The 22,288-nt window shown below is 39.9% G+C and overlaps 2 protein-coding genes across 2 annotated transcripts; both read right to left on the reverse strand.

Moving 5' to 3' along the window:
* Positions 1-1,697: 1,697 nt before the first annotated feature.
* Positions 1,698-7,837, reverse strand: LOC146320237 (long-chain-fatty-acid--CoA ligase ACSBG2-like). Its single transcript, XM_084728430.1, has 12 exons — positions 7,416-7,837; positions 6,605-6,693; positions 5,977-6,097; positions 5,785-5,865; positions 4,759-4,908; positions 4,436-4,603; positions 4,172-4,353; positions 3,447-3,680; positions 3,107-3,324; positions 2,801-2,940; positions 2,463-2,706; positions 1,698-2,114 (listed from the first exon to the last, which is right to left on the reverse strand). Exons 1-12 carry the CDS (start codon positions 7,737-7,739, stop codon positions 2,029-2,031), a joined length of 2,037 nt encoding a protein of 678 aa, XP_084584556.1. The 5' UTR covers positions 7,740-7,837; the 3' UTR covers positions 1,698-2,028.
* Positions 7,838-9,087: 1,250 nt separating this feature from the next.
* LOC146320238 (long-chain-fatty-acid--CoA ligase ACSBG2-like) lies at positions 9,088-21,432 on the reverse strand. Its single transcript, XM_084728429.1, has 14 exons — positions 21,245-21,432; positions 20,863-21,074; positions 17,390-17,673; positions 16,502-16,590; positions 15,975-16,095; positions 15,780-15,860; positions 15,480-15,629; positions 15,160-15,327; positions 14,895-15,076; positions 14,023-14,256; positions 12,773-12,990; positions 10,847-10,986; positions 10,516-10,759; positions 9,088-10,176 (listed from the first exon to the last, which is right to left on the reverse strand). Exons 1-14 carry the CDS (start codon positions 21,307-21,309, stop codon positions 10,091-10,093), a joined length of 2,274 nt encoding a protein of 757 aa, XP_084584555.1. The 5' UTR covers positions 21,310-21,432; the 3' UTR covers positions 9,088-10,090.
* Positions 21,433-22,288: the final 856 nt, after the last annotated feature.

Genomic DNA, 22,288 nt, shown 5'->3' on the forward strand with positions numbered 1-22,288 from the left:
TCAAGAATGCAACCTGATACGTGTGTGAACGTAAAGGGAAACTTTCTGAATGTTTCCTTCACATTTTTAAGTAAATAAACAGAGCTACAGCACAGATATGCCAAACAGCAAAAACCATTACAATAGACAGAATGGTAAAGCTGTTCTGTGACACAGATACACTGCAAGTAAATGAATTTACACCCTGAGGGACATAGTTTACATGTTTCTACATTATTGCTTTAACTGCCTCGAGCCTTGTTTCACACACTGTAATTATGCACAAAGACCATTCATTTTCTAAATTGACTAACTAATTTAACAGTTATTGATATATGCTTATATTGTAGTGTATTTTACATGCTAGGCATCTCAAAAACTAGTAGCAGTGAAAAATACCATGGGGGGAGGGTCCTCTTAAAAGGTCCTAAGCTTTACCTTGCTGTCAGACAGCCTTCTCTGAGTGTATATCACTCTCTGTCAACCAGCCCAACGCCATGGGGTCAAATCTGTCATTTCTCCTGGTCTACTGCTGCCTTGATTTGTTAGTTTGTTTTTGTCTTTGTGACTTCAGTGAATCCAAACTATGTTTTTAAAACACAATGGTCACAAGAGACTGGCAACTTTGAGTTCTGCATGTTTAAAGTGGTGGTGGGTTTAGAGACTAAACAGAATGCTAAAAGGTGCCAGGGGCTGCAGGCTGTTAAAGAGTCATCACATCACTCTAGAATTAGTTGCTGCCCCAACTGACATTTAACCCAGGACTAATAGCGGAGTGAATCATTGCCCTGGATTTAGGTTAACCCTGTGTTCACAACCTGTGCATGTGAAAAGTGGCTAAGGATAGCCGAGGGCCAAGAAGTATAACAAGCCTATTCAGCATTGGCCTCACAAGGTTCAGAATGATTTAAAACACAAGTAATTAATTGTTAAAAGTTATTTATTTGTGTATTTAAACAGTATCCATCAAGAAAAATAAAAGTCTACCATGCAGCTCTTTACCTGTGCAGCTCTGAGCTCACTGCTAACATTAGCATGCTAATATCCTGATGCTTACTGTAGTAAGGCCGTAGCCTTCTGTAGTAAAGTGGAGGTAGATGGGAATGACATGAGATTTTAAGTTATTTACAGAGTCATAAACCAAAGTATTGCACAAATTAAAATGCTGACCTGAAAGTAAAAGAAAAAGTTATAAATTGTTCAGAAGCTATGACTTGTAAGCAGAAAGGTTTGGAGTCATAGCATTTTATACTGCATGTGTTCATGATTTGTTATCCTTTTCAAATAATCTTTGTAAGGCTAATGCAGTTAGTTTAATAATTGACAGAAAATTAATTGCTAAAAATTCTCATACTTATACTTTTAATTTAAGTAATTTATTAGAAAACAAGACAATGAGTCTATAGCCATGCTAGTGACTCTGTGAGGCTATATATTAGCACAGTGGTGCCAATGTACAGAACATGAGATGGGAAACTCAGGAAATCTTAATGAAACATACTACTGCTTCAAAAATTTTTAAAAAAATGCTCATGCTCAAAACAATTATGGTTATGATTATGGTTCACAAAATTTCCTTTAAACATGATTAAACATCTAAAAGTTAGCTTCCTTAAATGATGACTGTGTTTCCAGTGTTTTCCAGCCTGCATGTGTCTTTGGTGCTGGATTTAACTGTATAATTCAACTTTAAATGCCACATGGTAAATGGCAAGATCTTGGCTCCGATTTGGATGTTTTATTCACAAAATGTGCGCAGCTGCTGTGAAACCAAATGTACATTTAACAGGTTAAGTATCGATTTGGAGCACAAACCTGATATATTAAAACACAGCAGCACAAACCTTGATGCCATTAAATACAACACAAACAGAATCTGAATTTTCCCCTTAAATCTCTCTTGCACTTTTAACATTCACATGATCAGAGGTTTATACATCTCCCTGCAAGACGTCTGGGCACAATACAATGTTCATAAACATGCCCAAAGTCTCTCGTGACCACCTCTCTTCAGCTTTATCATCTCTTATTATCGCAGTGCAGCTCAGGCTACTGTTTTGCCACAGCATATATTTCATTTATTTTCTCTTGGTACATCTTCACAACAATGGGCCGCCTCAGTTTCATAGTGGGCCCTGCAAGGACAAAAAGGAAAAACAGGTTTAATTTCAATTAAATATTAAAGTAAAGATGAAGAAGACATGAACAAGAACACCTCTCGCACAATGATAACATCTGATGTATTGTAGTTTTAGAAATGTGTGTCATGGAGAGATTCAATCACTCCAATCATCAAATCCAACAAACATCACTGGAATGTTGTCTGACATATGGCGCAGTCCCAACGCTTGTCTGATTACAACATGACCTTGAATAAAAGCTAATTAAACGTGTAATAACTGCTTTTCTCATTCCTTAATAATAGCACCATGAGTAGACCTATGCTCTGGTTTTAATGCCAAAAGGAGGCAAAACAAACACACCCAGTTCTCCTCCACCGACAGAGAAGTCTCGCTCCAGTATGACCCACTTCTGGACCTTTTGTGCATTGGACGTTGCTCTGGTGTTGATGCGCTCCACGCCCTCCTGAATAGCATTGTATATAGCTGGCTCCTTTTTGGCTACGATCTCTGACACTTTGGTCGCTGTCACGCCATGCTGCTGGCAGAAGTCCAAAGCCTCAGGGCTCAGCTCATCAGTGGGGTCCCCGTTGTCGTCCACGACACACTGAGGAAACAGAGTGAAAAATCATTCTTGTGTTTGTTTCTGTTTGTATTTATTTAGTGTCTGTGACAGTGTGCAGTTGTGGAGGCCCAATTACTTTGAGAGTGAGCAGCATGGAGAGAAACTTGAGCTTGTCGCCAATCAGCATCACATTGCTGATGATGGGCACCTCAGCCTTCAGTGCGTCCTCGATGGGCACAGGAGGGATGTTCTCTCCACCGGCAGTGATGATCAGTTCTGTGCAAATAAAAAAAAAAAGACCTTTGCAGTTTTTACCAACACTACTGGGCCTCAAATGCTCACAAGCAAATGCTCAAGCTGACACAAATGAGTAAATCTGTGCAAATCCATTTTACATATCAAAAATGATTCTCGAACAGAAGCTTTTTTGACCACAGCTTACCTTTGATTCTTCCTGTGATGTACAGGAAACCATTCGGGTCATGTCTTCCCAGATCTCCAGAGTGCAGCCAGCCATCCTGGTCAATGGCCTCAGCTGTTTTGTCAGGTGAGTTCAGGTAGCCCATAAAGACATGCCTACCCCAGAAACATATCTCTCCATTCCCGTCCTTATCTGGGTTTTCCAGTTTCGTCTTGCAGCCTGGCATCACCTTTCCACAGCTGGAATGACAAATCATATGTTAACAACAAGCTCATTTAGACCTGTCATGACCTGATGCTGATGAAAGGTTACACTACAACTGCACCCCATTTGACTCATTCTATAATGCTTTGTTGCTGACCTTGTGATGCGGTATTCTTGGTTCCAGGAGACGGTATGGGGGCCAGAACATTCACTCATGCCGTAAATCTCCATCACAGGGATGTTCAGGCTCATGAAGTACTCCAAAGTTTCTTTGGTGATGGGGGCCGCACCTGTGAAGCAGATCTTGCAGCGGTCTAAGCCGATTGCAGCACGCACCTTCTTAAAGACCAGATTATTTGCCAGCGTGAAGCCCCATGGCACAACATTCTCCCTGTAACCCAACAAAAATAAGGATTGAAACATCAGTTGTCAGTCAGTTTGTCAAGTGGTTGACTATTTTGGCCCAGAAAGAAATACCTCAACAACTGTTGGATAAAATTTTGCATAAACATTCATGTTTACCCTCAGGATGAATTGTGACAACTTTGGTGATTTAATTACTTAACTTAACTTAACATTGAGTACCATCATTAAGTCAAAATTTCAACACTTTGGTGTATATGGAAGCATGTAGCTTTTGCAAAAGAAACACAAATGAAGGCTGTGTCTCATAGTTATGACTTAACATCTCATAATCTCATTATTATGGAAAAAAAATTCATAAGATGACAAGTATTACTGCCAATTCTGTGACCAATCAGATTTCAGATAAAAAAGATTCTAAAAAGGGGTATTATATCATAGTATTATTGACAAATGGAATAAACACCTGCCATGTGCTCTTGCTAAATTCTAACAAAGGAATCCCTGCTGGTGTCTCACCCGTTCATGACACTGTAGTTGTACTGCAGGCCTATGGACTTGGCCCAGTCCGCCACCCTCTTCCTCATTGGGGATGACTTGGCACCGACAGCTTTCAGCTTCTCCTGCATCTTCTCCCAAACACGAGGAACCCCCAGGAAACAAGTTGGACGAACCTCTTTCAGTGTGGTACCTAAAGAACCCTGGAAAAATGAATGGGGTTTACAGTCCTTTACAGAACCTTTATTATTAGTTACATGCTTATACAACAGTAGGCATCCTTACCTTGAGGGCATCTGGCTCTGCAAAGTAGGTGGTCAAGCCATAACAAATACACATCCACATGTCAAACAACTGGGCTGCTGCGTGGCTGAGCGGCAGGTAACTGACGACCACCTCCTCACCTGGTGTAATTTGAACCATATCAAGTGCTGTACGTACTGTCCATGTCACCTGCACATTAAAAAGAGGAAGAGGAGTCATCATCGGAAAAATACTTGGCATATTAGTTGGTGCAAGAAGAAGAAGAAAATAACATAAATAACAGTTAAATTGTGTGCAAACAATCAAAGATAAGAAAAGCAGAGTGTCTTGTCTAGATAACTCACATTGTCATGGCTCAGCATGACTCCTTTAGGGTTCCCAGTGGTTCCAGAAGTATAGATGAGACTACAGCACTCGTTGGCCCGAAGACTGTCAATTATAGTATTCAGCTGCTCTTCGGGCACATCTTCTCCCAGCTTCATAAACTCTGCCCACTACAGGTATTAACATATTGTGTTAAAAAAGAGTCAACAATGCAACTGTAGGCATCACATAGAGTATATTATCAGATGTGACATATATGCTTGGTAACACTTAATCTGAGGGGGTTCGCATAAGACTGACATGATATTGTCATAACAATGACACGACAACATGACGCCTGTCATGAATAGGTCTGGGTAGCGTTTAAAAAATTACAAGGCCAGTACCAATACCAGTACCCTTAAAGTGATACCGATACCAATGGAGTACTTCATCTGATACCTTTTTTCAAAGTTTCTTTTTAATGAAGAATTCTTGCAGTGATTGGCTGCGAGTAAAACCATATAAATGGTAATTTTTCAGGATCTGGGTGCCAAAAGGATTGAATGCAAGTATTGTTTGGCTGGAGAGGTTTCACTACTACTTGGTATTGGGTTATTTCAGCCAATACCTTAAAGGTACAGAGTACCAATACTCAACCCTAGTCATGAACATGAATGAATCTTTAGGACTGTTTACGACTGTAAACAGTTCTGTCATTTTAAATGCAAACTTGACATTGTTTAAGATGTCTTTGTTATGACAACTTGACATTATTCAAGCCAACAATGTTTTTGTTTTGACAACTTAACATTAACTGAAACAACATGACCTGTCAGTGTCTTGTTAACAATGTATTATTATCAAGACAACATAATCATTGGTTAATGTCAAGTTGTCATAACAAATACATCTCTCACAATACAACTTTCATTAAAAATTACATTATTGACTGACACTTAACGACAACAGTGTCCTTCATGTTCATGATCATGTCAGTCTTATGAACACCCTTTAAATAAAGTGTCACCATCTGGGTGATCAATATATTTGCTGAGCGAACGTACTGTATAGAGGAATGGTGCTTTCTGCTGCAGCTTTCCTTTATACTGGACAATGGCTTTCAGATGAGGTAGTTGATCTTTAACCTGTTGAAAAGGACAAATTAAACAAAGTCACAGAGTGAGAGGCTTTTTTCTATCTTTGCAAATAATTACTACAGACACACTAAAGGCTGGCGCTGCAGTAAAGCTCCTGACCTGCAGGATTTTCTCAAGCTGTTGCTGGTTCTCCACAACCAAGATGTTGGCCTCAGAGTTGGCAGCCACATACTGACAAGCTTCGGGTGAGTTGGTTGTGTAAATTCCAGTCGCCAGACCCCTATGGTACAAGTCAGATTTAGTAGAAAAAAATGCATTTGATTTGCTGTGGATTTTGCTCATTCGCCATAGTGTGTATCACAAACTAATTTTCAGAGAGTTTCTTTTTACTGAGACAAAATTATTGAAGTCAGTGTTTATTTTATTCATTCATTATTCTTTTTTTTGTAATCTTAGTTAAAAAGGGAAAGTCTAATTGAGAAAAAAAAACTATTTCTCAGGACTCATAGCCAAAGTCCTAGCCAAAGAAGGTAATATTAAAAATATGTTAAAAACATATGACACTAGACAAATACATAAAGCGCCATTGTCCATAGCTTACTATAAGGTTGTGAAGAAATGACGAGCCTTGACACCATTAGGTTAATGTTAAACTGGGACAATGCAAACAGGTATGGGCACATACAGAGATTGACTTTGAGATAAACATAAACACAGATAAATGTGGAGCGTCAGATGAGGTCAGGCTGGGGCATGTCAAGCAGAAGATCCTTAAATGCAATCTTACCCGGCAAAAACGCAGCCGACGTCTGAGATGAACCACTCAGGGGCGTTGAATCCAAGAATCCCCACACCATGATAACGCTCTAACCCCAACTAAAAGACAAGTTGTGTGTTTTTTAAAGAACATGTATCTTTAATGAATGACACTGTGACACAGAGCTTCACTATCTCTTGACCTACAGTTGTGTCAAACGCCATGACGGGAATGTGTCATGAACATGTCCATGAAACAGGAGATGAAACACAAGATGTGAATTCCACACACCTGAAGTATTAGTTTTCAGCCGGCCACTCTCAAAGGGAGCCAATTCTGAGGTACTGTTTACAGACCAGGTGCTAGGAATTGATTATGTGGCTTGTAATTGCTTCACCATACTGTAGTTCAATGCCATAATAGTTTAGTTCATACAGTAAGTGGAGAATATTAAATACAGTGCAGGCAGAAACAGTTTTCATGATTTTAGCTCTACTTCAGCAAACAGTGACTCTGACATCTAAGTATTGACTTTCAGCTTTGCTGCTGTTTGCTAAAGATGACACTAAAAGCATATAGGCCCTGAAGCAAGCAGGAAGCGGGTAGTCCAGTTTGTATACCAAAGGCTATAATTCCTACATTGTTAACCCAAAACGGATAGATTCAATCTAAAAGTAAAGCTAAAAGTTTAATCTCACAGATAATGTTTTATTCAAAATCCAATGTACTGGAATAGAGAGCCAACATATCAAAAAATGGGTCATTGCTCATATATTTCCTGACTGCACTGTATTGTCTTGTACAATATATGCAGAACAAGTCTATTTGCACACAAACAAACCTTGAGAAAACTTTTAGCAGCTGCCCGGCATTGGTCATAGTACTGCTTCCATGTCAAGGTCACCCACTGGCCCTCTTTTTTGGAGACCAAGGCAGGATGATCCCCGAATTTTTCCACCGTCTCATGGAACATCTGATGGATGGTGATGGGAGCGACTGAGGCTCTGCCTGAGCCCTCCATCCTCAGCCTGACTGCCTTGTCTCTGCTGGTGGTCCATAGCTGGTCAGCTGGGGAAAGAACTGTTGCCACAGTCGATGTCCACACGGGAACTGCCTTAGGTTCTTCTGTGCCGGGACAACAGGGACAGCCACATTTACCTGCCATTAATGACAGTTCAGAAGACACCACAGCAAGACGCAACAAGCTTCCTCTTCGGCAGAAGAGTCAGGTGTGACAGGACTGCAAATATCTCTGTGGGTTTGTGTGTCAGGAAAGGGGAAGGCTATGTTATTATCTGCATAGCAAAACAAAACATGGTGGAATGTCCATGCCTACCTACCAATCCGGTTTCTTTAGAGGAAGCTATATCATTGTAATTAAAATAGACTTGAGTTACTGGAGTGAGAGTATCAAAGAACACACACAATGTATTTGTTTTCCAAAAATACACACAGGTTTTGCTTAGACTTATCTTGTTATTTTCCTGTCTTTTTTTTTAATTGCACTTAATTTTATTTTACTTTCCTGCCATCATTTTGTCCACAGTGTTATTGCTGAGTCTCATCAAAACTCTAGGATGGTATTGATTCTTTTGTTCCTTCCTTCCTTGTGCTTTGTTTGCTCCTCTGCAAAAAGTTAAAAGTCTCTTTTATCTTACTGTCAGCATGTTCGTGTTCTTTGTCTACTGTTACAGCACTTTGACCTCAGATGCCTTTTCCTATTCACAGTGACACTTGCGACTCTGAGTGCTTCATTTAAAGGTAAAGTCTAATTTCCAAACTTCAGTCTGGTTTTAAAGAACTTCACAAAACTGCAACTGCCTAGACAAAGGTCACACATTTCTGTCATTGTTTAGAGCTTGGTGTCAATCGTGATTTTTTTTTTACAGCCACGAGGCTTTTCAGGTGCAGTATAAGCTAATGAGGAGTGGCTTTCTCACATTTCAGTTTAAGTACAGAAAGATTATGCAATTGTGTTTTTATTTTTTTTCATTCTTGAATTGTTTTTAATGGCTTAAAACGCCTGAGTACATATCTTTGCCTACGGTGTCATTTGAGGGCTGTAGGGCTCTTTAGATAGCTGGCTCCTTACTGGCTACATTTTCTGACACATTGGTCGCTGTGGGTTCCCCCATGTTGTCCATGACACACTGAGGAAACAGAGAGAAGGGTCATTATTGTTGTTATTATTATTGTTATTGTTTTATTTAGTGGCCTTGACTTGCCTTGACTGCTGATGATGGGCACCTCAGCCTTCGCTGTGTCCCTCAGTGAGCACAGTGTGGATGTTTTCTCCACCGGTGGTGATGATCAGTTCTCTAGGAGCGATATAAAGGCCAAGCATTCGCTCATTCAAACTTCTTAGATATGAAGCTTTCCTTTCATTTTGCACCATGTTCCATCATATTTTAAAATAAATAGCAGCAGTTCAGATCCCTCCTACACACACTGTACACATAAACAAAAACCAATGATGCAAAAATGAAAATAAAAAAAGGCACACCATTTTGAAGTTTGGTCAATTTGTTCAAAACACTCACTTTTTTATTGACAATCATGGAACATCTATCACAAAAACATTTAAACATTTAAATATTTTCTAAACTGTACACGGAGAAGCACAAATTCAAATGAATGTGTTACATTTTGCACATGCTTGTGATTGGAGAAATTAAGGCCATTGATATTATTTTTTTTTAAATAATTTGCTGGCCTTTATCAGATTGTACAGCTTTCAGACAGAAAGGGGAGGAGAGAGGAGGGACAACATGTGGCAAACAGTCAGAATCAAACCTCTGCACATGTTCTACCAAGTGAGCTACCGGTACTGCATCCATAGATATTCTTAACATATTATAAATAGAATTATTTAAACTTTAAGCTTTCCCAGATAGGGATTATCTCACACACAAAACATTAAACCAGAAACTGGCAATTAATACTGTAAAATCTTTAAATACATTCTGCTGCTTCAAAAATAAACACATTTGCTTATGGCCAAAACAAGAGAGTTTAATTTTCAGGCCACAGTGGTTATGGTTTACAAAATTTCCTTTAAAAGTTGAAAAAATGTAAAAGTTAATCTCCCTTAATGATGATTGTGTTCCCCACCCTGCCTGTGGCTTTGATGCTTAGTTAGTTGACAATTCAGATGTGTATGCCACACAGAAAATGGCAAGATCTTGGCTCTGATTTAAATGTTTTATTTACAAAATGTGCGCAGCTGCTGTGAAAATGTATGTACATTTTAACACCTTAAATATAGATTTGGAGCAAAAACTTGAGATATTAACACACAGCAGCACAAACCTTGATGCCATTAAATACAGCGCAATCAGAATCTGATTTTTTTCCACTTAAATTTCTTTTGCACTTTTAACATTCACATGATCAAAGGTTTATACATCTCCCTGCAAGACGTCTGGGCACAATACAATGTTCATAAACATGCCCAAAGTCTCTCGTGACCACCTCTCTTCAGCTTTATCATCTCTTATTATCGCAGTGCAGCTCAGGCTACTGTTTTGCCACAGCATACATTTCATCTAGTTTCTCTTGGTACATCTTCACAACAATGGGCCGCCTCAGTTTCATAGTGGGTCCTGCAAGGACAAACAAGAAAAGCAGGTTATTTATCTAAATCTCTATAGATTAAAAACTATAGACTCAATGTCTGCTGAGCGACACCCGCACATTTGTAGCTGTAAAAAGGTTTCTGGGGGAGAGATTATTTCACTGGAATGTTGTCTGACATGCAGCACAGTTAAAGGGCTTTTCTGATTACAGTATAACCTTGATTAAACTTAGCAGGAAGTTAATGAGTGATTGTAGTGAAAACTTCCTCATTCCTTAGTGCCAGTGTCCTTTGTAGACCTTTGACCCAGTTTTAACGTCAAAAGGAAGAGCCATATAAGAAAGCAAAACACGTTCCAGTGACTCACCCAGTTCTCCTCCACCAACAGAGAAGTCACGCTCCAGTATGACCCACTTCTGGACTTTCTGTGCGTTGGATGTTGCTCTGGCGTTCATGCGCTCCACGCCTTCTTGAATGGCTTTGTATATAGCTGGCTCCTTATTGGCTACGATCTCTGACACTTTGGTCGCTGTCACGCCATGCTGCTTGCAGAAGTCCAAAGCCTCAGGGCTCAGCTCATCAGTGGGGTCCCCGTTGTCGTCCACGACACACTGAGGAAACAGAGAGAAGGATATTCATTGTATTTGTTTTATATATTTAATAGTTGTAACAGTTTCCAGGAATGGAGGCCCAGTTACTTTGAGAGTGAGCAGCATGGAGAGGAACTTGAGCTTGTCTCCAATCAGCATGGCGTTGCTGATGATGGGCACCTCAGCCTTCAGTGCGTCCTCGATGGGCACAGGAGGGATGTTCTCTCCACCGGCAGTGATGATCAGTTCTGTGCAAAAAGACAAAGAAGAAACACAATGACCTTTGTGGTTTTTGACAAAACATTGCATTGTGTTGTTTTCCTGAATCTGATGTGCTATTTTTGTCTTTTTTTTTAGAATAATAAGCAATGAAAAAAATATTCAGTCATCAACCAACCCCAACACTTATAGCTTCTGTTAGTGGCTCAAATTCAAACAGCTGCACGCTGGTTAATATTACAGTAGCCTGCAAACCTTGGCTAAGTGGCAGCTAGCTAACTGTGAATGTGTTAATTAATAAAACTGCCTGACACCCAGCAAAATGCAAAGCAAAATTCCCCAGTTGTCAGCATGGGTCACCTTCCTTTTCCCCAAGTCTGCTGCAACTATGCTCTCTACCACCCTACCTTCTTCTCCTCCTACAGTGTTTGTATGAGCTCATAATCAAATCCATATTAAATATTTTGAAAGACATACATACAAGACAAACATAAATAAATAAATAAATAATATTCTAATGCAAGGTAAAGTCCTATATACAGGGTCTAAGCTGGGTAAAGGTAAATAAGTATTTTCAGTAAATTGTACTTGAAATATTAAAAGTCAAAGTAGGTGTTCTGCAAAAAAAGGCCCCTGTGAGTCATTATTAGATTGTTAATGTTGATGCATCAATGTGTTGTGCACTACAGCCTTTTGCTGTTGTAGCTGGTTGAGGGCAAGATTGTTTTAACTACTTTATACAGGGTTAGATCATATAGTCCTGCTGTTTCCAGGGTCCAGCCTCTCTAAAGGGTCACAAGATAAATCTGAGAGGTTGTGAAGTGATTAATGGGAGATGAAACAAGAAAAAAAAAAACTTCTGCCACACAATGTTTTATAAATTTTCAGACTTTTCTCTAATCTTTGCTTTTTAAAAAAAATATTGGATAATAATACCACTTTAGTCCTAAATTTTGCAATTTTAATGACACAATCTATGACTTCACTGCTTTTTTTGTAAGGGGTCACAAGCCAGACATGTTGGGAACCACTTTATTGTTGATATTTAACAGTGTGTTGTATTTCATAAGAGCTATCAGCTGGTCCAGTTTATCAGTATTGCTGTATATGTCAGCTGATAAGAAACAAAAGATACTGCTGTACAGAAATTACAAAACTAGGTGTGAGGTCATTCAGAAACAGTGACACCATTACACAGTTTGTCCACCAGAGTGCATTGGCGAGTTGATTTTTCAACTGTAAAGCATCTTGATCAGTTCATTTATTTTAAAAAGGCCAGTCCAAGGAATCTGTAACAAGATTGCTTGTTCATGTTATGTGCTTATATAAAAAAAAAAATAATGATGGAATAATGATGGAATAATTAATCATTATCAGTCAAAATTCCTGATATTGATATTACTACCAGTCTTAAAAATCCAGTATGATTTGTTTTCTTAAGCTTATGATATAATACTTCATATTATAATAATAGCATCATTAAGTAATCTTAATCTAAAATGTAACTAGTAACTCCAGCTGTCACATAAATGTAGTAAAATATTTCACTACAGTTCACTACAAGGACCGGTACAGTGAGGATAAATGACAGAAATAATACTGAATGAATGTGCTGAATTACTTTCCACCACTGACTCTTAATGTCTGGATGGTTGCTTAACAATAACTATGTATGGCTCCTGAATGCTCTCATCTTTTTTCAACCAAACACTGGGGAGCTGACAAAGGTGAGTAAATGCTCCATGCTTCCTGTGGTGATTTTTTTTTCCCCAAACAAAGAACATGTGAAGAAGCTGATTTCTGACCGCAGCTTACCCTTGATTCTTCCTGTGATGTAGAGGAAGCCGTGCTGGTCATGTCTTCCCAGATCTCCAGAGTGCAGCCACCCATCCTTGTCAATGGCTTCTGCTGTTTTTTCAGGTGAGTTCAGGTAGCCCATAAAGACATGCCTACCCCAGAAACATATCTCTCCATTCCCGTCCTTATCTGGGTTGTCCAGCTTGGTCTGGCAGCCTGGCATCACCTTTCCACAACTAGAAAGACAAATCATAACAACAAGCTCATTTAGACCTGATGCAAAAAGTTGCACAAGAACTGCACCCCTACTTTAAAGTTTAGTACATAGAAATGAGACGACATATGCATGTGAATAAAATGCATCTGATATAACAAATATAAAAATATTTAATACAGTTGCCTATGTGTGCTCTCTGTATATACAGCCCGACCCAAATCGACCCCTTTAATTTATGTGTTTTTGATGTTATGTGCGTCATTTTATGAATATTTCCCCAAAATATCTCCAGCAGCAGATGTTTTCAGTCATAAACACACAGTGAAGCATTTAGCAAGAAAAAAGGCACATATATCCCTAAGAAACTGGTGGAGACCCACGTTCATCAAATGGCTGGAGACAAGACTTCAAATGCATGCTAATGTTGGTCCAGATCTACTAAATATGTAAATAGGCTGAAACTACCAACTTTATGAGGTGAACACGTCAGTCTTGTTTTTACAGCTTGCTTTGTAGACCTCAAGTTTCCAAAAGATGTCACTCAATATTTAAACATATGATAATTGTGTGGTGCTTTGATAGCTGGTTCAAACACTGGTCATGACTCTGTTAGATTTCATTAAGGGGTCAAAACTGGAACAAAGATATCCCAAATACTGTAGTAAGGTGTTGCACCCCATAGGATAAAATGGTGCAAAATGCTTCTACATGCAACACACCAGTTGTTTTTTCATTGAGGATGAAATCTATATTGCCTATATTAAATATGATATTGCCAAATGCAACTTTGATTTGTGTGTGTCATCCTAGTAGCTGCTAATGCAGCCTCAAGCAGAGATACGCCGGTCTGGTAAGCTCCACACCATCGGTCACAACCGGCGCTGATTCCAGTTAAGTCACTTGTCAACAGAAATGTGTAAAATCTGTGTAGCTCCTCTTTAAGTACAACACTCACTGGAGAGAAAGGTTGTCACAGCATCTTCTTGTAACATTCATATCAACAGCACATTTTGATTTTAGTTGACTCATTCCATAATGCTTTGTTGCTCACCTTGTGATCTGGTACTGTTCATTAACGGAGACGGTATGGGGGCCCGAACTTTCACTCATGCCGTATATCTCCATCACAGGGATGTTCAGGCTCATGAAGTACTCCAGTGTGTCTTTGGTGATGGGGGCAGCGCCCGTGAGGCAGATCTTGCAGCGGTCTAAGCCCAGTGCTGCACGCACCTTCTTAAAGACCAGATTGTTCATCAGCATGAAGCCCCACGGCACAAGGTTCTCCCTATAACCCAAAGATAAAGTCAAATTTACACCAGGGCCGCAGATTATATTTCTGAGGAGAAGACTTGTTAGAAACTAAAACTGGTTTCAAAATGAAAAAATCATCAAGTGTAATAATACAATTCTTGTGATGATGAAACCAAGATCTCACAATTATAAGATCACAATTATGGGATAATAAGGGACAATTTTGAGATAATTAAGTACGTTAACTATGAGATAAGACTTCCAGCTTTTCCATTTGTGAATGCAATGCAATTCCATAAAATAAACACAGAGATAATGTCGGTCCCAACAGCCTCAGCTGTACATGAGCATGTAAGTCTTGTTCATCTATTTATGTAGTTATGTGGGCTATGTTGTTTTGAAATGAAAGACTTTAAATATTCACTTTAAAATGAAGAATTGGCGCCACTGCTGATAAGACAGTTGAGGAGACTGGGATGAGTGGAATGCCAACGTCTGAGAAAACCTGGTCTCACCCTTTAAAACCGCTTTAAAAGTGAGTTAAACACCATCTTACAGTGATCATTTGGATAACATAGGCCTGGTGGGCCACCAGGCTTCCAATACACTGGGGGGAAACCCTGAACACCTGACAAGCTGATTTCTATCAAAGGATCCTGGCTGCTGTCTCACCCGTTCATGACACTGTAGTTGTACTGCAGGCCTATGGACTTGGCCCAGTCCGCCACCCTCTTCCTCATTGGGGATGACTTGGCACCGACAGCTTTCATCTTCTCCTGCATCTTCTCCCAAACACGAGGAACCCCCAGGAAACAAGTTGGACGAACCTCTTTCAGTGTGGTACCTAAAGAACCCTGGAAAAATGAATGGGAATTATAGTAAACATAGGAAACTTTTATTATTAATCCCATGTTCATACAACAGCAGGCATCCTCACCTTGAGGGCGTCTGGCTCTGCAAAGTATGTGGTGAAGGCAAAACAAATACACATCCACATGTCCAACATCTGGGCTGCCACGTGGCTGAGCGGCAGGTAACTGACGACCACCTCCTCAGCTGGTTTAATATTTGCAGTAGACAGTGCTGTACGGGCGGTCCAAGTCAGCTGCACATGAGAAAGTGGTACAGAAGTAATCAGACACTGAACTTTCAAAATATAAATATATAAATCAACAAACAAACTGTTCACACAGAACAGAAAAGGTTCCAAAACAATCAAAAATAAGATGATGAAATTATCTTGTCTAGATGACTCACATTGTCATGGCTCAGCATGACTCCTTTAGGGTTCCCAGTGGTTCCAGAGGTATAGATCAGACTACAGCACTCGTTGGCCCGAAGACTGTCAATCACGGCATTCAGCTGCTCGTCGGGCACATCCTCTCCCACCTTCATGAACTCTGCCCACTACCGAAGTACACAGATTATGTTAGAAATGTGTCTAAACCCTGATATAACGGCACTGTAACTGTGTAGCGCAGTTCAAGACATTTGAGTTCAGTCACGTGTCTAACTGCAATTGTTACACCACAAGTAAGAAAGAATGAGTGAACGTACTGTATAGAGGAATGGTGCCTTCTGCTGCAGTTCGCCTTTATACTGGACAATGGCCTTCAGATGAGGTAGCCGATCTTTTACCTGTTGAGGAAAGCAAATTAAACGAAGTCCTGATGTGAGGACAGATTTTTTTCTACTTTTGGAAATAGTTATTACAAGTACACTAAGTGTAGATGTTGTAATAAAGCTCCTGACCTGCAGGATTTTGTCAAGCTGTTTCTGGTTCTCCACAACCAGGATGTTGGCCTCACAGTTGTCGGCCACATACTGACAAGCTTCAGGCGAGTTGGTCGTGTAAATTCCAGCTGCCAAACCCCTGTGGTTCAAATCAAACACAGGAGAATAGAAAGATCAGATTTTTTTTTTATTTCCCTACAGTTTGTATATCAAACTGGCAAATAATTACACACTATCCATACTAACCGTAAAGCCTCATTACATAAGACAGATATACCACAAAACAGGAATTAAACAGAAATCTAATTCAAATCATATATACATTTTATAACACAATTACACAAAGAACTGTGCAGTAGAAACTACCTAAATGGCATTTTAAAGAGATGCCAATCTAAAACAGCACATCAAGAATATAAAATACTACAGAGGATGACTAAACATGAACATGGTTGAATGAACATCTTAGGATCTCACCTGACGTTGCACATCAATTCTGAGGGATCTCAAGCATAAAAGTGGAACATCCTTGAATGTGATCTTACCCAGCAAAGATGCAGCCGACGTCCGAGATGAACCACTCGGGGGAGTTGAATCCCAGAATCCCCACACCATGGTAACGCTCCAGCCCCAACTAAAAGAAGACAATGTGTGCGTGAGTGTTTTTTAAAAACATGCATCTTTAATGACAGTGTGGCACAGTGCCTCTATTACTCTTGACCTACATCTTGTTTCAAAAGCCGCCTCATAGGACACAAACATGTCCATGAAACAGGAGACGTAACACAAGCTGTGAATTTCACACACTTAAGTGTTAGTTTTCAGCTTCCCATTCTCACACCTGAGAGAGGGAGTAAAGTCTGAGGTACTGTTTACAAACCAGGAATTAAAGGTTTTGTGTGGCTTGTTTTTGCTGGAACAGTACATTGTACATTGAACAGTGTAATTCATTGTCATACTAGCTTTCTTTTAAATTGTAAAATATCACAAACAGTGCAGGCAGACAGTAATAGCAACATTTTTCATAGTTTTGACTCTACTTGACCTTACACTTGACGTTCAGCTTTGCTTCTATTTGCTGAAGACCAGACTAAAAACAAAAAGCCCCTGAAGCAAGTAAGCAGTAGAGATGGCTACAGTAAAACCCTGCAAGACCATCACCAGATAGATACCAAGTTGCCTTGAGGTCAGCTTATTAATAAGATCTTACGGCAACTTGTCCATTTAGTTTGTTTTAAACTTGAAGTCTATGCACACCAATGGAAACTGCCTACAGTAATTCAGTTGTATAAAAAAGGCTATAATTCACTGTTGACCCAAAAGAGATGTAAACAACAGTGAGCCAACACACCAAGATGTGTCACTGCCCAAATATTTCCTGACTGCACTGCAGAAATAGTACATTTTTGCAGTCTATTTGCATATAAACAAACCTTGAGGAAACTTTTGGCGGCTGCCCGGCATTGCTCATAGTACTGCCTCCATGTAAAGGTCACCCACTGGCCCTCTTTTTTGGAAACCAGGGCTGGATGATCCCCGTACTTGTCCACCGCCTCCAGGAACATCTGATGGATGGTGATGGGAGTTTCCGCGGCTGGACCTGAGGCCTCCATCCTCAGCCTGACTGCCTTGTCTCTGCTGGTAGTCCATAGCTCGTCAGCTGGGGCCAAGGTTGTTGCCGTATTCGCCGTTGTCAGGGGAACTGCCGTGGGTTCTTCTGCATTAGGACAACAGGGGCAACCACGTTTACCCGCCATTAATCGCAAGTCAAATTCAGAGGACACCTGCGCCACACCAAGAGACAGCAAGCTTGCTCTTTAGCAGAGGAGTCAGGTGTATGAGAGGACAGCAAACATCCCTGCATTACCCCTGTGGGTTTGTTACACCTGCTGTCTCAAGGCAACCTGATTTGCAGGTTGCATGGTGAACAGGGGAAGGCTATACTGTTACCTGAGACAAAGCAGAAAGCTATGCTACGTCCATGTTTACTTGCCAATCAGGTTTGGTGAGGGGAAGTAATACGGTCTTCATACAAAGACGACTTGAGCTAGTGGATTAAGCATGAAAGAGCACACACAATAATGCGGTATTTGTTTTCCAAAGATGCACAAATGCTGTGCTAAAATTCCCCCTTCATTTGATTTTTTTAAATTGTATTTCAGGGGGTAGTTCAGATTTTCTGAAATGGGCTTGTATGAGGTACTTATCAATCGTCGGTGTGTTACCTACAGTATATGATGAACAGAACATCCCCAGTTTGGAGAGGCAGGCAGGAGTACTGGCACAGAAGCTAAGCAATGCTCTGCTGCAGAAGGGGCCAGTGGCAAAATGTATTTTACCCACCTAAAAAAACTGGTATCAGTTTAAGTGAACCACACTATATTTAGAATATTTTCACAGCTTTGCCCTGCTGTCAGACAGCCCTTTCCGACCAGTAACTGAAAGAGTTATATTGTTTTTTCTCAGAAGCATCAGACAAAAACAGTCATTTTATCTCCCAGAACACGGGAGTCACTAGTCTACTGTTTCCTCAGTTTGCTAAACAGCATGCTCTCTTTCTTAACATGTTGACACACACAATATCCCCCTTCCCTTTCCCCAAAATGCTGTGACTATTTGAGAGTCTCCCGGATTTTAAAAGCTGGACGCCAAAAAAACAGAAGAAAAAATGCAAAATGCGGCAAGATTATGCAATTTTGTTTCTTGCCACAGAAACCATTTAAAAAGTCAAAACAATTTTAAAAGTCAAAATGTTACTATCAATTTAGAAATAAATTTGCATTTGTTTTTACTGCTTTATATGACTGTACTTATCTATGCTTTGGCATCATTTGAGGCCATTCCACATCTGCAGCCTCTTCACAATGCTGCTGCAGAGGTTGTACAGACTCCAAATAGAAGTAACCAAGATAACCATGGTTCTGTGAATTTTTGGATGACTCCCAGTAGCAGTAAACAAAATGGTTATGTCTCTTCACACTCTGCGCAGGTCAAGACTTTGTATAAACAGTCACATGCGTGACATGCAGGCTACCTATGTGTCCCAGCAATAAATACCACACCCTAGCCTACATTTGGCTGCTCTGATCTTCTCACCATGAAAGGTTCTGAGTGGCTGACGTGATTGGCAGTCATCCACGAACGCCACTGTAGCCAACAACAGCTGCTCTGAGTGCCTAAAGTTTTGCGTTGCTTCATTGTGCAGCTGCAATGACCAGAGTGGGCACAGTAAGTTGGCCCTCCCCTCCAGCTTGGAGACTGATATTGAACTGATATGTATCTGTCTGCCCTCCATCAAAGGCATGTAGGACTGATAGAAAGTGCCTGGAGTTCACTCCTGAACTTAACTGTGGTAACTGTCAAAAGAAAGTGCTGTCCCTCCACCGACAGAGACGAACCTGTGCCAGGAGTGCAAGGAGACATATCCACTTTAAACCTTCCCCTAGCAAAGTCTTTAGTCTCAGTGGCAACTATCTTTTGACGGCAACCGGGTGCAAAGGGTCTTCTTTGATGGGGACCTGATTTGGGCCGAGACAGACTGATGGCAGCATTAAGGCCTGATAGTTTCTGTGATAACATAATCATGGCCAGAACTGCAGAATCGAGAAGATTAAGTGCTAAAAGCTGACGTGCTAATTTGTTGTTATAAATACATCATTTATTTAACACAAAATTCAACATAAAATCAACAACTATGGTACAGTTTTACATGAGTCTGACGATGTACTGCCTTGAAATGTTGTGTTTTTACAACAACAACAAAATTTCTTGGCTTGTAAAATTATCTTTTAAATCGACAGACATCATATCTGTAATTCATGGCACAATTCGAACTGTTTAAGAAATCGTTCGTCTCTGACCTTTGACTATCTTACATATTTTTCCCAAAATAAAGTCCCATGGGGGACACCAGAAGGGTTCTCACGTGTTAACCAACAAACGCCACTGATGAGCTTTCCAACCATTATATCAGCTGAGGTGACCCCCTGTGACTGTTGTTTAAAAACATCTTAGAGATATATCCCATGAAAATAAAAATCCCAGACGCATAGGCCCAGTGGGGCCACCTGGCATGCAATATACTGGGGGAAACCCTGCACTCTGTTTGCTGCCAGCGACAGTCAGGAAGGAAATGCAACAGAGCAGATAATTGTAGCTTCCCCTCACTGGTTTCCTATCAATTTTAGGAATGGTTTGCAAGATATACTGATTATTTTGAAGGCACTGCATGGTGAAAAGCCTTTTGAAACAACCTTTGAGCTTTTTATCAACAAGAAAGATGCCCCCAGATGCTCTTATCTGCTCCATAATCAAGACTGAAGTTCAAAGGAAACATAATGCTGTGGAAAAAAACCTGCCAGAGGAGCTAATTAATCAGTTATTCCCTTGAATATTTTCTTCAAACCTATTTTATTATGTTTAATCATCTTTTTTTTCCGTGTTTTTAATGTGATGTAACTTATTGTTGGAAATAGAAATGTTCCTTTTGATGATTTAATACACTACAGCATCTACAGTACAATATCTAATACAGTGGCTTACAACTCTTTCTTACAGGTTGCTTCGTCATGTGATGCTGCCTTCTCAGATTTTATTATTTGAATAGTTTTAGAGGCCTGAAGAGGTAAAACTACCCAGAATTTCCCAACAAAAAGTCACACAAAATAAACTGAATTTGTGGAGCTGTAAAATGTTTCCTCTCTTATTTGTTATCTTGCTCATCTCACCAACACTTAGATTTGTATTGTGACCGCAGCAGTGTTAGGAACCACTGTGCTCCACAATCGGCCAACCAACAAGCAAAAAAAAAACAAAAAACATTTTAGTCTCCAATAATTTCACTTTTCAGACAAATCTTCCCCATCAGAACAGTTCCTGTCTTGTAACATTACAGTCAGATTCTCACCTGTTGAGACTTCTTCAGTTGCTCCCTCCAGCTCAGGAGATTTGGCAGGTTCAGCCGGCGTTTCAGTGTTAAAGGAGGAATTAGTCTCCTGGTTCTCTGAAACTGATGCTGCACTGAGCTCAGCTGTGGTCGCTTCTCCGTTGAGGATCAAGTTGGAGTGAGTCTCTAAGTTTGTGGAGTCTGATGGTGTCTGTGCCTTTTGGGTAGGGATGCTGTAAAAGCCATTGAGAGGGCGCAAATAAGATAAAAAATGCTTAAACATTATTTTTAGATCCACAGTTTAAAATCAATTTGTCCTAAATGTATTAAATCTACATGACAATCACCTTGCTAATGCTTAAAGATTCATTTTTCACTTTGGGACAGTTGTCATTTTACATACCTCTCACCATTAACATCCATGACTGTGACACCATCACTACTAATCGAATCCTTTTGGAGGCTCATCCTGTATTATCTGAAATGACAGAGAAAATCTTGAATGGGTGTGAAGTAAAATTAGCATTAAAATACTCCAGATATCCTCCACAAAAGGTCCTCCACACAGATAAGATTGTCTTTTATGAGACAGCTTAAATATATGACACTGACATTCACCAAAGTCATTGCAACAGGTCAGAGCCAATGAGCCATCGCTAGTAATCACGTACAGCAACAGTCTACATGTCGAAACTTGTGAAAACTTGTGCCAAGAATTACAACATCTGCATGCGTGCACTATTTATGATCTTTGCCCCACTTGTGAGCACCCCTGAGACAAACAGTCACACTTAGAGGAATACACTGCATTTCAGCCATCACCAGTTAAATCATCTCTTTAATACATGTGCACAGCTGACGATGAAATAATGCCATCTAGTGTGTATATCTTGCAACAATGGAAATTATTCAAATGTCTTATGGTTACAAGTTGCACATTCAAATAACTTCACTGCCCAAAGGAATCATTCAAATAATATTTAATAACAAATTAATGGCACATTCACTGACATTTATCATGATACCTTTGTAGATAGAAGTGTACTAGATTAAGATCTGCCAACCTGGCAGACTCTCAGTCTGACCTCAGATAACTTTAAGATAACTTTGGTCAAGATTTCTGTGGACCAAAGTTCATACAGCTTACAAAAGTACCGTGTGGCAATATGAAGCAGTGAAGTCTTTGCTCTGGATTGTGCAATTTTCAATTAAAGTGCCTGTTCAGCACAAAAAAAGAGACTTCAGTCGTATTAATTATCTGGGTTTATACATTACCTAGAAAGGAGAAGTTAAAGTTTAGTCAAATTTCCTAATAAAAAAGAGGTCTCACAGGAAAAACTGAAAATCCAGAGTAGTAACAGATGTTTAGTCTCAATAAGTAAAGATGAGATCCATGAGGGTATAATTCATCCTTGCAGCTGTCGGTTTAGCTTGTTAGTAGAGTCAG

This window comes from Lutjanus erythropterus, chromosome 10 (genome assembly GCF_056507025.1).
Source record: "Lutjanus erythropterus isolate fLutEry1 chromosome 10, fLutEry1.hap2, whole genome shotgun sequence".
NCBI lineage: Eukaryota > Metazoa > Chordata > Actinopteri > Lutjaniformes > Lutjanidae > Lutjanus > Lutjanus erythropterus.